This window comes from Notolepis coatsorum (genome assembly GCF_963971535.1).
Source record: "Notolepis coatsorum genome assembly, chromosome: 7".
NCBI classification, from domain to species: Eukaryota; Metazoa; Chordata; class Actinopteri; order Aulopiformes; family Paralepididae; genus Notolepis; species Notolepis coatsorum.
In genome coordinates, this window is record NC_140171.1 from 116608688 (window position 1) to 116627151 (window position 18464).

Below are 18464 nucleotides of genomic sequence, written 5' to 3' on the forward strand. Positions count from 1 at the left end.
AGACACGAAGCCAGATAATATATAACTAGTTCTAGCCTTGGATTTGAGCTTGGAGGTAACATTAGCCTAATCATGTATTTTTCTTTTGAACAACTAACACTAACACCAACATGTTTTTTTTCTTCTTTTTTTTCATTTGATTCAGGCTTCAGTTGTCCTTCCCTCAGTCGTGGCCTTCGATCCTCATCCCCCTCGAATCTCCCTGGACTCCAAGGCAGTGACAGCAGCACAGGCCTTCTCTGCTTGTATGAACGAGTACCTCAGACACATCTTGACTCAGCCCCTCGAGGCTAGGTTGCAGATTCTTAAACCAGGTGAGTGTGCAAGCGGACTGTACATCTAAATCCAGTGTGTTCTGTATGAAGAATACTAGTGCATTGAATGTTGCGATGTCCTGTGTTACAGGACTTAAAACCGACCTGCTTCCACTCTGTGAGTTAGTGTCAATTGAGCAATACTGCGGTAACGTTGATGTCAAATCAACCATATAAGTGGACGTATCCTGATTCATTGATATGAATGTGGACATCCGACAGTGTTGATCTGTATAACTGCAATCAAAATGTATTGAAATAAATGTGTATTGAAATCTATTACACTTTTCAAAGGTATAGAAAATGAATCTAGCCTAATCAAAATGAAACAAACTGAACCATTGTCAAAATGTAAGATTTTTATAATGCATCACATCTCGGTCTATGGATAGTTTGGAAATACTATGAAATACTTGCCAGTAATGTAATTGATGCAAAGCTATTGGCTTGCCAAGTCCTGTGGTCGGTTTTGACCAAGTTCGAACCGGGAAGCTTCAGACAGGCAGTGGTGTAGATTAACACTTTTTTATTTCGAGACCCTGTTTGCTTGGAACCCGGTCAGAATTCTGACCACGTGATTCGGTGAGCTAATGGCTATGCATCTGTTACATTACTGGCAAGTATTTCATACGACTTAAAATCTGAAATATCCCCTTTGAGAATCAAAATGGAATCATTGCTGGGCTGAATGATCACACCCATAACCTCTTGGGCCCTAGCCATATTTTCAGAAAATTTGCCTAAAAGTACATACCCTTGCAGGGCTGTACACTGCGAGCATCTCGTCGCAAATTGCCCCCTAATCTGGCCGGTGCGAGTGGAAAATATCATCTGGGGGCAAGCTTGCGTGTAGTGATTGCAACCCTTCATTCGCATTTCACTCCTAAATTAATCCATACAAATTGGATAAAACATTAGCCTACAACCAGGGCATAATGTTGCGGTTGTAATTTCATTAGACAGACCAGCGCGGACCTTTAATAACATGCAATTTGATTGACACGAGCAATGGGCTAACGTTAGCTGCTATCCACGGTATCCATTAGGATTATGCTAAGCTAACTAGCGTTAGCTGCTGCTAACCCTGGACACCAGTCAAAGCGGACTCCACAACACTAGTTCCATTCGGGAGGAAAGGGGGTGGGTTATATTGACAACGCTTGACAACAGAAGTTTAAACATAACTTCATATTTATTGGTTATTCGTTTCTGTTACTGTATATCATCCACTTTCCATCTCCGTCTGTTAAACGCTTCCTGTTTACATTCGAGTGTGACGTCATCACATACGGCAGCTTAGACGATCAAAACGCGAACCTAGAACAAAACCCGGGGGGGGGGGGGGCTGGCTCTCTCATTCGTTCTCGCCCCCTCTCTCTCTCTCTCTCTCTCTCTCTCTCTCTCTCTCGCTCTGATTGATTGAAAACTTTATTAACAGATTGCAGAATGGGTACAATACAGTACAGCTCTCTCTACATTCAATGATTTAAAGTAGCCAAACGTTACAGACAGTATAAATACTAACTGGATAGTTCAGGGCTGTACGTTAACTTTTTTTGCACATAGCACTGGTGCTACAGAGGTTGATAGTTTTGTAGCACAGGCCAAAATCTTGTAGCACGAGTATAAAACGTCTCTAAAATCTCTAAAAACAACCACAAGTAGTGCAGTTCATTACTTAAATAGGTATGTGACAGGCAAGGGACATGAATCTTGCATACAGGGCACACAAAATCCAAACTTTAACAAGAAATGCTTTTAGACAAATTCTCTCTTTATTTGCCCATAATGTAAAACAAAAAGAACAAGGACATAACCATATAACCGATATGAAGCAGTCCGAGACCAGGCAGCGCTGGTGTGGACTCAGATTACAGGGAAAGCTAGAAACCAACCTAGAAACACCTATAAACCAACATAACAAATAGATATAATGCATACAAACACCTGTACATATTTGTGGAACCAAATAAATAAATGTATTATTATTATTATTATTATTATTATTATTATTATTATTATTATAATTATTCGTGTGTGTGTGTGTGTGTGTGTGTGCACTGCACACGTGTCACAGTTCCAGCATCATGTCTGCTGGCCACTTTTTCAGATCCACACACACACACACACACTATTGCATTAATCAGAACTAAGTACAAGGAACTCTGCATGAATGAAAAGGGCTTTATAAATTAAATTAATTATTATTATTATTATTACCTTATTTGCATATTGTCTCGTTATTAGATAGATAGATTGATTGATAGATAGATAATTAATACTTTATTGATCCCGGAGGGTAATTTAAGTAGCCATACGATGGAGTTCTTTTTACAGAGTAAAATTAGCGGCTTAAATTTAGTGAACAGCATTTCTTCCTTGGCGATGCAATATGTCACATTCATCTTAAACTTTACCTCACGGAGATCAGCATCATCCGCTCTGGTCGTGTTTAGTCAGCGAGTGCAAGAGGGTGCCGGCCCGCTCAGGAGTTTATTTAGCGTTGAAGGCATCCTGGGCAAGAACGTGTCGATGGGACGTATTGTGTTTATTAATGTTATCCCTTTTTAGGATATTGTTACCCGCGACATAGGGATTCTCTGATCGGATCTTTTCCGGAGTCTCCCGGCACCAGTGACAGAATAATAATAGCTGTGCTTCCTCATTAAAAAATATCCACGGAAAATCATTTTCCCACTCTGCGTTATATCTGTACATCTTGTTAATCTTCTCCTTTTGTTTCGTTTCTATTAACGGTGGTCCCTCTCGGGCTCGTTTGGGGTTTTGATCTTGTACTTCTTTTGTTGGATTTAATACCTTAAAAAAGCGCTTCATCTTGTCGAAGTCACCCAGTCAGTGTACATTGAGCTCGCAATTTAGTCGCGGGGATATTGTTCGCTAGGGATTATGGGATTTGGTGTTTGATTATGGACTCTAGGCGAGACAGGACATTGTTTTTAATCGCACGAGACTACAAGTACCAAGTGGATAGCGTGGCGCTGTGGTCCATTCAATTTACCGTCACACTTTCTTTTTTTTTGCTTGCGCCACGGGCCATCGCACCAGTGCTACTAAAGTCAATTCATTCATCGCACAGACTGACGTCAGTGTCGCACGTGCGATATATATATCGCACTGTACAGGCCTGGGATAGTTGATGATATAAACATTTAATTTCATTATCTGAAATATTCTAAAATCATTAAGTCTGCTATAAGCCATTATCCCTTTGTGTGTGTGATTATTATTTTCTCACAGTAGTGTGTGTGTGTATATATATATATATGTATATATGTATATATGTATATATGTATATGTGTGTGTGTTTGGCTAAAGTGGATAGAAAACACAGTACTGTGCAAAAAAAAGGCACCTAAAAGTTTTTATATAAATGGTCTTAGATGTAAATACATTTTTTATTAGTGTGTCAGTAGACTACTCTTAGTACATTTTCATTAAATAATTTTTTAAAGCATCTTCATGGTTTAATAATGCAAACATATGTTGCAGGGACTTATTATAATCATCATATTGGCGTGACTGTATGCATCAAAGGGTTAAATCAAGCATTTTTAAGTGCTTTAGAGGAAATGTCAAAATATTGCGATATATATCGTGTATCGTGATATGGCCAAAAAATATCGCGATATCATTTAGAGGCCATATCGCCCAGCCCTACTATAATGGTAAAATAGTTATTAAAAAATTTGCCCCTAAAAAATATTCTTTGCCCCTAAATTTCTCATTTAGGGGCAAGTGTGCCCCTAGTGAAAAAGCTTAGCGTACAGCCCTATACTATCGATAATCTAGCGTTTATTTGAAAACGATTCATAAATAGGACGAAAAATTAGAACGTTTTTTGTGTGTTCTAGAACATTCCGTTTATTATGGAATATTTTTATTTTCCTTGAAAACGAGGGCTTTTTAAGATGCTATAAAACGGAAATGAATCGATAAAAAAACAATCCGCTTCGACAATGTTGACTGGAAAATGAGTCATTGATAAGCGACGGGCAGATTAGACACATAGCCATAATTTAAAACATAGATTAGGCGATATTAACGCTAACATTGAAGTGGATGGTGGGCATTCAAGCACTAAATCTTGCGCCCCCTGCTGGGCACTGAAAGTGTTAAAAAACACAACATCTCTTTCCATTTTTATGCCGATGACACTCAGGTCTATCTCCCCATGGAACCCAACAATATAAACAATCTCGACAGTCTTCGTTCCTGCCTAGACAACATAAAATGCTGGATGGCACACAATTTCCTACAGCTTAACCAGTCAAAATGTGAAATCCTCCTTTTCGGCCCCCAAAACCAAACCAGTGTCATTGCCAGCAGCCTGGGTAACCTGTCTGCCCTAGTCCAGCCCTTTGTAAAAAACCTTGGCGTGCTCTTTGACCCCGAGTTTACTTTCAATAGGCAGGTAAACTCTGTGGTGAAGGGGTGTTTCTTCCAGCTCCGGTCCATAGCTAGGATCAAGGCCATTCTCTCCCCCTCAGACCTTGAAAGAGTCATTCACGCTTTCATATCCTCAAGATTAGACTATTGTAACTCCCTGTACCTGGGGCTTAATAAGTCAACCATAGCCCGCCTACAACTACCCCAAAACGCTGCTGCTAGACTGCTCACAGGTACCCAGAAGAGAGCTCACATCACCCCTGTTCTTGCCTCCCTTCACTGGCTCCCGGAGCGCTACAGAATAGAATTCAAGGTTCTCCTATTGGTCTACAAAGCCATTAATGGTAAAGCCCCTGCTTACCTAGCAGACCTCCTCACCCCCTATACCAACGTCAGGGCCCTCAGATCATCTGACAAGGGTCTCTTAACCACCCGTATGTCTAATTTCAAGGCGGACGTGCTTTTGCGGTCGCAGCCCCTGACCTCTGGAACAGCATCCCCATGTCCATCCCCATGTCCGCCCCTAAATCTGCCCCCTCCGTCAAGTCTTTTAAATCGAAACTCAAAACCCACCTATATCGCCTGGCCTTCCCTGACTCACTTTGACTCTTGCCTTGCTTGTTGACGTGTTGTTCTGTTTTCCTTTGTCTATCCGTTGGTTGTTTTTTCTGTTTATTCTATACTTTTCTTTGTTCTTAGCTATGTGAAGCACTTTGGTTGACAAGCGTCATGTCTAAATGTGCTATATAAATATATTTGATTGATTGATTGATTGATTGATTGAACATTGGCATGGTGTACCTTTCTGTGCGTATTTATCCTCAATCTATAGCTCAACATGAAAATATTCGCAATTAATCGTAAAGGTAGCAAAATAACAACGTTTTCGTTCGCTGAGAAACTACACTGCTATTTGGCGCTGCTGACTGACGTCACCACAGCGTAGCCTGCCTCCTGCCTGTAGTCAGTCACAGACCTAGGATCAGATTTCCCTTACATTCCATAAGCTTAACAATTCGTACAATGGGAAAATAACTGGTATCTGTTTCACCCAACACTAGTGTTACAGGCTGATCTACAGCTCATTGTACAGCTACACTTGCAAACAACTAGTGCTCCGGTGATCATAGCCATTTATCTCTAAAGCTAACCACTATTTGTAAAAGCCACAATTTGTATTTATAATTTAAATCGTATAACGTTATTTCGCTGCATATTAAATCACTGTAAATACTAATGTAAATCATTGTTTCATTGTACATATTGTGTATAGTTTATATTGTTTTTTACATGACGTTAGTAGCTAGCTAGCTTGCTAGCCGGCATTCCCAAAACTCCTAACATGCCCCGATTTAAAATGGTTCTCTCCTCTTTGTATACCTTTGTCCTCACAAACAAAGTATTCTGCCAGGGAACTTATGGACACGACAGTAGTAGTAGTTATAAGGTTTTTGAGCTTGTAGCGTTAGTTAGCTATCGTGGTATCAATGGGACGTGTAGCTAGCTAGCTTGCTAGCCGGCATGATGCATGTGCAGTGCTTGCGTGTGCAGTGCTTGCCCCACAGGTCTGAGAAGAGGATCTGCACATTTTACTCGTTCCCGAAACTCCTCTACATGCCCCAATTTAAAATGGTTCACGACAGTAGACATTGCTAACGTCTAGTACGTTTAGCTAGGTAATATTAACGTTAGCTAGCTAGCTTGATATCAGCTTGCCGTGACGTTGTTTGGCGACAGCCTAACAGGCTGCCTACTGGCTACTGAACAACAGGCTGCCTACTGGTAATTGTAGTTATTTTTTTACGACAAATTAAAAACCTTATAACTACCTTTATTTCAACCAAAAATTCTTAAACAATAATGTTAGTGGTAGAAGGGAACTCATTTTGTGCAAAAATGGAAAGCTTGCCCAATGTTCATGCGGCAGAATTGTTACAATAGCCGATAATCCATTTTCCCAATGCTAAATCCCTATACGGTTGGAACAACCAGTGACGTCAGACTACACCTCCCTATGTCCATTGAAAGCCCTGGGTCTCCTCTATCTTAGGACTACAACGCTTTCATGATGGTGTCATGTCCTCACATCTAAATTATCCGGTTTCCAATGCAATGCGCTGAGATTTCTATAAACTCATATTTAGCTAATAACACTTAAAATCATTGGTAAACAAACGTAGTGCTGAAAATATACACCTTGACTGCTGTCTTGATAGGGTTAGGGTCTTTACTCTTGGCTATATTTGAAAAAGAAACGCAACATTAATTAATACGGACTAGGCCTGCTTAATGTCTGAAGGAGTCGACTGAAAGCATGCAATTGGTCCACTGATGGATACATCTTGATATTTTGTCTAGTGTGTGAAATCCTCTTTCAGTGCCTCTGTGCCCGTTTTCTTAGGCAGTTAGCCTCGCTGGTATGCGCGCCATTAGCGTTAGCCACGCTTCTAGGCCTCTTTGCTTTTGAAAAGAATGATATAAAAAAATATAATTAAATACATTTTTTATGGGCGCCCCAGTAGCGAACCACATAGCGTGCTCAGCCACGACACGGCCGACCCGGGTTCGACCCCCGAACCCGTCGTTATTTGCCGAATGTCTTCCCCCCACTCTGTCTCCCATTCCTCATCTGTCTCTCCCTACTGGACTGCCCAGTAGAAATAAAGCGATAAAACGCCAAAAAATAAACCTTAAATTTTTTTTTTTTTATTAAATTTGTTTGCATTCGACTAAAAGGTTGGCAGTCGACTACAGCTCCTTTCGATCGATTAGTCGACTATTCGACTAGTCGAGGTCAGCCCTAATACGGACTGTATTGATCTTCGATCGGGCTTAAGGGGTTAATCATAAGAAATTGTATTTCTCAGATTGGTGCTGAATTTGGCTGTGGTGGCGGTGTGGTTGCTATTTGGAATTTCATACAAGAAGTAGCCATTGTAATCTGAGGTTTAACATTTTAACAGGTGAAAATGGGGTTCCTCCCCAAGGGAGTTTACTTGGACAAATCCCTCCCCCACTGTTCAGTGTGTACCAAGGTAAATATTGATCATGTTGTCCACAAAGACACACACACACACACACACACACACACACACACACACACACACACACACACACACACACACACACACACACACACACACACACACACACTAACATGCCTGGTGCTATACAAAATTCCAGTACCAAGAGCCATGTGCAACATGCAAAGTGACTTGATTTGCTGCATTTCTGACCAGTGATGCCGGTAACGCGTTACTAAGTAACGCGTTATTGTAATCTGATTACTTTCCCCCGAAAATAGTAATCTAACGCGTTAATCTTTAAAAGCCAGTAATCTGATTGCAGTTACTTGTCCAAGTGGCTGTGCATTACTATTTCGTTACTATCTCATCATAAATTCATAATGCAGGCGGAATGCAGTATTTTATTTCGTTTTCGACAGTCAAAAATACATTTTGAGCTGTTTTTCTTTTGGGAGTGACGTAGTGTGGCAGTGAAAGGGTTACACAAGAATGTGTCCCCGCGGCGTGACTGGACACTCTGTCTGTGAGTGACATCTGCTTTGGTACAATCACATTCCCCATCCACAGTCTGCGAATCAGAGGCAGAGTAGGGCGGGTCTTCACAGCACGTCATGTGACATATGCGCCAATCGTGTGACAGCAGGGCTCCGTCGTCGGAGAATTCCACCCCAAAACGCTTGGCAAAATTAAAAGTGAGTTTCTGTTCAGACTTCCATCCCAAAACGCTCGTATAGCCTCAGTCACTACTTCACGTTCATATGCGGAGGAAACAAAATACTGTCTACCGCTAAAAACAGCACATCCAATTGCATTGAAAGCATCTGGAATCACAACACTGGGGGACCCTGATGTAAACAAGACAAAAGTCTTTCTCTGGTCTGCATCCCCTTAACAATTGTATGTATTGAGCTGTACTGTACTGTACCCATTCTGCAATCTGTTAATAAAGTTTTCATTCATTCATTCATTCATTCATTCACTAGCCGACGCTTCGACTAGGTACAGGAGGACTCGGAGGCCAGCCAAACAGCAAAAGAGAGAGATTGTTTCTTTCCCTTTTGATTAATGTATATTTGATGGTGGCAGAGCAAAAGCTCTTATTTGCCAGATTTACAGTTAATTTACATGTTAAAGAGAGACTGATTGTATGTTTATAGAGAGACATTTATAAAAACAATTTAATAGTTACAGTTGATATAATTGAATAGTTCAGCCTGCATTTGTTAGATGTGAATGGATATACACTGGTTTTGTAAAACCACTGGCTGGCTGCTCTAATGCTGTGAGCATCATAGACTGTTGCTTTACCATACTTGATGGTACAGAAGCTGAAGCACTAGTTTAACAATTTACGTTATGTGCAGAGAAACAAGTTAAAAACAATTTATGCACTTTCAATAAAGCGTTTAAAAAAAACGGTTGGGGGAACGACGACGACTTCGTAACCTAGTTACTTTCAAAGTAACTAAGTTACTCTGATAATCAAGTAATCAGTAAAGTAACTTGGATTACTTTTTAAAGGAGTAATCAGTAATCGGATTACTTTTACAAGTAATCTGTGGCATCACTGTTTCTGACACAGAAATTATCATTTTTATGTTGGTCATCCGCAAAGAAAAACAGTAGTTGTTACTTTGTAGCTGGTAGCCAGCTAACAGAAAATGTGAAATTCAGCCAGGAGGACCTCAGTTTAACGTCTCATCCAAAGGACAGCACTCACAACTGTACGGAGTTTCTATCACCGTAACAACAGGAGCATTGTTACTAGAGATGTTCCGATATCATTTTTTCCTTTCCGATCCGATTCCGATACCTAAGCTTTGGGTATCGGCCGATACCGATACTTATCCGATACCAGTATACATTAAAACATTTAAAAAATATATATATATTATATAAATTATACTTTTTTTTCTCTTTTTTATTTTTTTTTACATGTACTGTTTTATATATACTGTTTTTTAGTAATAACTAGAAAGTAATGGTATTTATTCAACAACAGGTGATTGTATAGATTTGTATTAGTATCATTAATCAATGAGTATGGGGCTGCAGCACTGCAGATATACCCTACTCCAATGATCCACACGGACATTAGACGGTGTTGCACTCGCTACCCAGTGGCTCTGCAGATATACCCTACTCAGTCTGTAAGCTAGTAGCAGATAGAACGTTCATGTTGTGATTTTCGATGCAAAATAAATACTCAACATTCTCCTTTAAGACTCCGCCTCAGACTCTTATCCTTTGGCACTTGGAACTTGCTGTACTTTGCTTGCAGGTCTGCAGCCATTATTGCTGGATTATGAATAGCACCAACTTTAGACACGGTATCGTTATCAAGCTAAGCTAGCTGACCTAGCTCGTCTTCCCGCATTGACATTTGATAACGTTAGTCAGCTAACGCTAGTCAGTAGCTACTTAACTTAAATACGATTCACCGTGGGTGCATTATTGTTGATAGACGGTCACGGACAGTGTCAGGTCCTGGAGAAAGGACAGGCGATCATCTGATTTGATGTAACGGGCGGATGTTGTTCCAACTAGCTAGCTTTTCAGCTGTTAATGCTACAGTATAATAACACCAGCAAGCGAAACACATCCGAGCTCCCCGTCACACGCTCTGTCGGGGACAATGGAATTTAAGAAAGTGTATCTGCTGTTAAAATGACAAACAGCATCACACTTTAAAACACGTTAATTTTATAATCCTCACTCTCCGCAGGAGATAAATTACGTCATGGGATCGGAGGCTACAATTTCCGTGTATCGGCCGATACAGATACCAGCATTTTAGGCAGTATCGGCGGCATTTCCGATACTGGTATCGGTATCGGAACAACTCTAATTGTTACTGCCAAGTCCAGAGGACAGAGTGCTCCCTGCTGGAGCCTTGACCGGGGGCTCAAACCGGTGATCTACCCATGTAGCCACACCTGCTCAGGCGCACCTTGGCAGTATTGGCACTGCCGGTTCTGGGGATCAATCAACTAGGTGGGATGGACCGACAAACCATCTCAACTGTACAGGCTTCAAATAGGCACCAATGAACCCAGCTCACAAGACACATGGTTATATGAATAATTTGCATGTGTGGCAGGGTGATCTGCCGCACATGCAAATGACTATGAAGCCATAATGTGACACTTTTACAACCCACTTATTGTCCGTAAGGTTTGTAAGGAAGAACAGCGTGGGTTGTGCTGAGAAAGGACTCTACTGATCCACAGCATCATTGGGAAGTTGGAAATAGGGTTCCAAAATTGTGAACTGTCCCTTTTTAAGTAGTAACAACAAAGTAACAACACATTTTAAATATTGTCATGATTGGACAACCATTGAGGAGTAGTTAACCCTTTGGTTGCCGAAAACGGAGATCCACGTTTCTGTGGCCCAGCGCTTGAGTGCCGGACACGTCACTTTCGGTATTTCTTTTATTCGCTATTGCCATTCATAATTCATCAGGGCAGCCTGTGCATGCTGTACTGAATGTGTCTGAGATCGCAGACGGTCAGTACCGCCGCCTACCGCTATTGCACTCCATTTGAAACAATGTCGTTTCTTTTCTCTACCGAGCTGCGGCGTGGGGGCGGGTCCTAAACACTCCGGCAAAACAAGCGCTTGTAGGGATGGCTTGGACAACTGACCCCGCCCGCCCGTTCATGTGCAATGCCTGATAATGTCGGAGACAGGATCGCTGTGGATATCTGGAATGGCGATCAGATAATTGGATTATTATTTTTGCATTACATCTATATTACCGATCTTGCGTTGATCTGATATTTTTTTCTTGCGATTGCTCTGTGTCTGTGTGTATGTGTGTGCTGTGTCCCGTTGGCAGTAGGGGTGTAACGGTACACAAAATCCACGGTTCGGTACGTACCTCGGTTTTGAAGTCACGGTTCGGTATGATTTTCGGTACAGTGTAACTGTATTAACTGTATTAAACAATATAAAACGAATTGGCCATAATTTACTGAGCAAACTAAGGCTTACTGCTGTAACCTACTAATAACACTTAAAGTAAATCTGAAGATTATTATATAGCAGATGCCTTGGATAAGTCGTGGACAACTGTAGCGTGTGCTTGTTTATACAGAGCTGGTATGACTTGCTGGCTGAAATACGGACGAGAGGGAACTAGGTAGCGGGGTTCTATTACTTTTAACATGTGCTTAAACCCTGTGTTCTCGACAACGGAGTATGGTCGCAGATCTGCTGCTATAAAAACACCTATGGCGTTTGTTATTGCTTTGGCCCGGTCTGAATTAATAGCGAGATGCTGCTTGAATGCCACGGGGAGCTGGGTTTGCACTAGGGTCTGTTTCTTCCTTGTACCAGTGATATTCACATTCGGGTGATGCCGTTTCAAATGCGTGATAAAGTTCGCAATAAAGTTGAACAATGCCGGCACGTAGCCCCTTTCGTGACTGTGATGCAAGGCTTGCATCACAGTCACGAAAGGGGCTAGCCGGCACGTAGCTTTAGTGCGATCCACCTGTCTTTGTCCATTACTGTCGTTAACTGGGAATCCGAAATGATCCCAAACGGGAGACTTGAATGTTGTGGGAGCATCTTCTAGCTCTGGCTTGTCAGTTAGTATTGCACTCGTCATACTAAGGCTAATATGCTATGCTGAATTACAGCTATCGTTTAGCGTGGCTGCGTGGTGCGTGGGATGAACAAACAACATCCGGTTAGTTGTGCATGTTATATTTGGGACGGGGGGATTTAAGTTCAGCAAAAAAAGGTTCCGTACCATTGCAATCGTTCGGTGCACAGCGCGTACTTTACCGGAGGACCACATTGAGGCGGTACAGTACGGATACGCGTACCGTTACACCCCTAGTTGGCAGTGATCACAGCACGGAGGTGCGCCCGCTCCAACCCCCCTTTCATGTATGCACAAGGAGACACAATACCAATAATCTAGTGTTGATTTCAGGATGATTAGATAATCAGGCGAAAAATGGCAACGTTTATTGAATTACACAAAAACGCTGTTTTCGCGTTTTTTCCTGGGATCACTCGGAATCACTCAAACTATACTCATATTCACCACGGTATAAAACGGAAATGTATAGATGAAAAAATTATCTGTTTTTTGCACGTTGACTGGAAGAAACCCCCTGACAATCGACAGCGTTATTAGATCCATAGCTATAATATAAAATATAGGTTTAGCTCTACAAACAAGGTGAGCGTTTACATGGGGTTAATGGGCACTTCCCGGAAGGGGGCGTAGCACCCAATGTGTTAAAGGTCCCCTGTCTTATAAATTGCCTTTTCCAGTGTTTAGCATTGTTTTCTAGCAATGGGGGTTTGTATCAATGGGGTCTGTGTCTCTAATTCTCATTTTGGCGGATTGCTACAATTCAGTTGAGACAATATCCTCCCCCAGTTAGGGCTGGGCGATATGGCCTCTAAATGATATCGCGATATTTTTGGCCATATCACGATACACGATATATATCGCGATATTTTGACATTTCCTCTAAAGCACTTAAAAATGCTTGATTTAACCCTTTGATGCATACAGTCACGCCAATATGATGATTATAATAAGTCCCTGCAACATATGTTTGCATTATTAAACCATGAAGATGCTTTAAAAAATTATTTAATGAAAATGTACTAAGAGTAGTCTACTGACACACTAATAAAAAAAATTATTTACATCTAAGACTATTTATATAAAAACTCTTGGGTGCCTAAGACTTTTGCACAGTACTGTGTTTTCTATCTACTTTAGCCAAACACACACACACACACATATATATATATATACACACTGAGAAAATAATAATCACACACAAAGGGATAATGGCTTATAGCAGACTTAATGATTTTAGAATATTTCAGATAATGAAATTAAATGTTTATATCATCAACTATCCAGTTAGTATTTATACTGTAATGTTTGGCTACTTTAAATCATTGAATGTAGAGAGAGCGAGAGAGCGAGAATGCGCGAGAGAGCCAGCCCCCTCGATATATCGCCCAGCCCTACCCCCAGTGAACTAAACCATTCTGATTTGACTCGCTATCCTACGTAGCAGGGAGCTGATCTGCAGTAACGCCCCCTCTATGGTTGTAGCGCAACCATTCGCTCAACAGCAGAGCGAGTGGAAATACTGACACTTCCTCAAACGGGTTGACGTGCACGGGTACCGACAGAGACAGCAGAGAACGAGTGAGAGGGAGAGAGAGAGATAGAGAGGAAGAGAGAGATAGGGAGAGAGAGAGAGAGAGAGAGAGAGAGAGAGAGAGAGAGGAACACAGAGCATTTACACACACACTCACACACGCACACGGGGCAGGAGCTTCTCCCCCGCAGTCGGGAGCACTCGCATATCACTGTCAAAATATCATTGTGCACGCTCCCACGAAATTAATTAGTATCCCCCTCAATCTCTCTATCTCTCTCTGTCTGCCAGTGCAGACTGTGGGTGACTGTCACTCAAATCGCTTATGGGTGGAGCCCAGCCCAAAAAAGCTTGAAATCTTGGAAGTGGAAAGATTCTACTTGATTAGAAATACAAAACAATGCATTTTTTAGATTTTTTTTTTTTTTTTTTTACAGATGTGTTCCATAGACTCACAGGAATTGTGTAACGTTGCCCAAATAGTGAAAGGAATAGCAAGACATGTCCCCTTTAACATATGTAGCTTTGTGAGAATGACACCACAATCAGGCCAAATTACTCAAAACCTCACATGCCTCCTTGCTATTGTTTGACACACATATTTGTCAAATTTGGTGCAAATATGACACATCACTTCCTGTTTACAATGAGGTTTTACCAAAAAAAAATTAGGAGATAAGGCTCATTTGAATATTGACAGTTTTGCCTGATGGTGGCCCTATAAGAACGGCCATGGGGTCACCAAAATCAGTAGGGTTCTTCCCGTAGGGGCCATGAATGTACACAGCAAATTTTAACCTCTTGAGCATAGGGCAAAAATGGGGCTATTTTTTTAATTATTTTTTTTACTATTGCATACCCAAAGTAATAAATTTGCTATTTATTATACTGTATACTTATAGCACATGCATGAGTCTGGTCTCTTTTGAAAGGTAACATTCTGGGTTTCTTACACAATAAAGGAAAATCACTTTGAGTGCTAATGAAATAGAGTAACAGAGGTTTGAACACACTGAAGTAAAGGTTTTGTCATTCTCTCATTTGTCTCACATTCTTTTTTACTGGTTGCCAGATGCCTGTTTTTAAGTTCCAGCTGAGAGGTAGGAGCTGGAAAACATAATGGTTCCATGGCCTGAAGTCTTATGTAGTGCAAAGTTTATAAAAATCCCACGGAAAATGTATGTTTTGCAAAGGTTTTTGTAATGTGTGTACCAGTAAAAATGCGACATGATTATCCAAAATGGCCGTCCGCTGCCATTCATTTCGATGCTCTAGTACAGGGGTTCCCAAACTTTTCAGGCCAGGGCCCAGAAAATAAGGCGTCAGAGAGCCGCGGCCCAATGCACATCGTCGGGCTTTTCTTTTTTTTTTTTTTTTGCCAGGCGACCGATTTTTTAAGCCAAATATCACTTCAATCCTATTAAGTTAGTTCAAGTTAGTTATTCATTTATATGTGCTATTTATGAGAGGGCTAACTTGTTGCAAAATAATAATGATAATAATAATAGCCTCATTAAAATACTATTGTTGCTTCGGTTGTTTTCAGCGTTTTATGTGCATAATCTGTTATTTAGTTTGAAATGTTCGTTGAAATAAGTAGATTTTTCGTTTTTGTTTATTTATTAAGTTAATATAAAACCATATAGTCACATTTTAGAATACAATAGAATAGAATTTTAGAATACAACTAGAAACACTGTCCTGGCCTGCTTCTAAGTTCAGTGGCCTGACAAAAAAAAAAAAAAAAAAAAGCCCGACGATGTGCATTGGGCCGCGGCTCTCTGACGCCTTATTTTCTGGGCCCTATTTTAATCATCTCGCGGCCCACCTTTGGGTCGCGACCCCGACTTTGGGAACCACTGCTCTAGTAGTCAAAACAATGGACTTCTTCGTCTTCTTGTGTCACCTTCCCCCACTGTCGGCGCTCGTCTGGGATCGCTTTCGGAGCAGACGCTCCTTGACCAATAATTTTCGCCATATCGGTGACTGGTCAGTTCAGGACCGCTCACAACCGGACGTGGTCACTCGTCCGAACGGCTTGTCAAATGACGCTCACCGGATGTTAAAAGATTTGAATAAAAAATAGTCAATGTACAGCATCTCATTCACACTCGGGATCTGCGGAGGTGTGGTGGACGCAGCGGGGGTCGGGTTGAATCCATAACATATTATAATATATACATACAATATTTGTTGTTTCAGGGGGAATAATTTCTTTAAAATGTCAATGAGGTCACACCACCTTCTTAAAGGAAAACGCCAACATTTTGGGAAATTCGCTTATTTGCCATCTTCCCTGGAGTTAGACAAGAAGATACATACCCTTTTCTTCTCTGTGCGTGCAGTAGGCTTAGGGAACGCCCACACGGCCGCACCGTTAGCGTAGCTTAGCTTCATCACTGGAAGTGGGGCAGTCCTTTACCCTGAAGTTTCCTACAGTCCCCTACAGTCACGAAATACACTCCAAATACAACTCCAAAACGTTCCTGTAAACATGTTGTGACCTGTGTATTTACCACGTGGAGAAATAAAAGATTATTGCTCTGAACTATTTTTTGCCGAACCACTCCTCTCTGGGCTCAGTCAGTGATTTCACGCAACGCAGTGATACTTTCTAACGTGACGCCATGCAGTGTTTGTTTACATTCTCATTTCATTCAAAGGATCCGAACCGATTGAAGTTTATGGATACCATGCCTTCAAATCCTCTTACCTTGACGATTAAAAGCCTCCACAATTTAAAACAGTATTCCCATGGCTGGTGTTGATATGCTACTAGCTAACGGAAACCAACAAACACAGAACCGGGCGGACACTAAAGCAGATAACGAGGCATCATTTTTACTTCCGGTCGGGGGGTTTCAAAATAAAAGAGCGACGTCTAAAGCACCGGAAATACGTTTATTTTGTACATTATCTAACGTTAACACGAACCTAAACTAACTTTAGGTTAGTTGTAACTTCCAGTGATGAAGCTAAGCTACGCTAACGGTGCGGGCGTTCCCTAAGCCTACTGCACGCACAGAGAAGAAAAGGGTATGTATCTTCTTGTCTAACTCCAGGGAAGATGGCAAATAAGCTAATTTCCCAAAATGTTGGCGTTTTCCTTTAAGTTTGCAGTTGAAGAATAAAATATCAAATGCATTGTTTTGCTTGTTTTCTTTTAGGAAGAATGTTTCAGCCACCACCATGTCCAGTAAACATGAGGTCACGTAGTCCAGGGGCTCCACTCAAGGCAGGACAGAGGAAACCACAGCAAAGTAAGAAAAAGCTGTTAACTTAAAATATGTTTTTATGCACGCAGTAATCCAATTATTGCCATTACTCTGATTGGGCCTCATTCACGAAGCGATATAAGAACAGATGTCCTCTTATTTTGTTCTTAACTAGCATTTTTTTCTTATTTTGTTTTTACCTGGGATTCAGCAATGTTTTCTTATTTTTGCTTTTCTCTTAGGCAAGACCAAATTCTAAGAGATAAGAAACTCTTACCCAGATGAGAAGAAAAAATGGCCCCCAAATACAACTTTAAAAACCCAGAACATTTCAATAATTATTATTATTATTATAACTTATTGCATGCGTTCTACTTCTGAAATGGATTATATCAAGTTCAAGTTCCTTTTATTGCCACACGGCCAGGCCGGTGGAATTCAAGCACGGTGCAGGTGGTAGCTGCGACAATACACCACAAAAACATAAAAAGACACATGGAACAGTACAGTACAAAAAACACCACCTAGAACAAATACATGACAGAAACAGTACAGTACGAAAAACTATAGATGACAGTTCAATGTAACCTAGACCAAAGGAAACATAAACAGCTGTTGCTGTTGTAGATGCTCTGGCCGCCTAGGCCTTACGCATAGAATGCATATTTAGAAATCGTCTAGATCAGTGGTTCCCAAATTTCTTGTTTATGCGGACCACTAGATTGTTATCAAGAACATTTGCGGACCATCTTGTATGCAAACAGTAAAAATAAATAAATAAACAACTGACTTTGACCCGCGTCGCAGAATGGATTTGGTAGCGAGAGAGAGAGATGCCTCCACAGTACACCTACAAGTTCTGAGCACACTCAGGGTTTTAGCCACAGGGACCTTTCAGAGAGAGATGACAGGTGACAGCTCTGGTATTTCCCAACCTACTTGGCGCGATTGGCTCTTGACAAACCTTGTTCAGTATTGACAAAGCCAAATTTGTAAAACATCTTACAGTACAGTACATGTGTGTGTGCGCTCGTCGTGCGCTGAGACCGTTTATTTATTTATATGTACATTTACTCATGGAGCATTTATTTATCCACTCTGGTTGGATGGTGTATTGTACTTGTGCTGTACAATAACAATACATTTTAATCTAATCAAATTTTGAGATCAGTCGCAAATCGCTTCCTGTTAAATTGATCAGATGCCGAACCTCTGCAGTTTACACGCCTCATTCGCCTCATAAGGAGCTGGCGGGGCGTGTCTGTATGCAAATTAATTGAGCGAGAACACGCATTTGAGTTTAACAATGAGTTGGATTCATCATTCAACACACCTGGGTAAGAACAGATTTGGACG

General features: G+C 41.1%; 1 protein-coding gene across 4 annotated transcripts in view; it reads left to right on the top strand.

Moving 5' to 3' along the window:
• The window catches only part of trim25 (tripartite motif containing 25), a 65329-nt gene that overhangs the window by 13976 nt on the left and 32889 nt on the right, over nucleotides 1-18464 (top strand). For 3 of the 4 annotated variants that reach the window (XM_084319183.1, XM_084319180.1, XM_084319181.1), the window contains exons 5-7: nucleotides 146-314; nucleotides 7685-7756; nucleotides 17061-17153. In XM_084319183.1, the coding sequence (XP_084175309.1) occupies nucleotides 146-314; nucleotides 7685-7756; nucleotides 17061-17153 (334 nt within the window). The remainder of the gene's footprint in view (nucleotides 1-145; nucleotides 315-7684; nucleotides 7757-17060; nucleotides 17154-18464) is intronic. The other variant, XM_084319182.1, reaches the window with a different exon arrangement.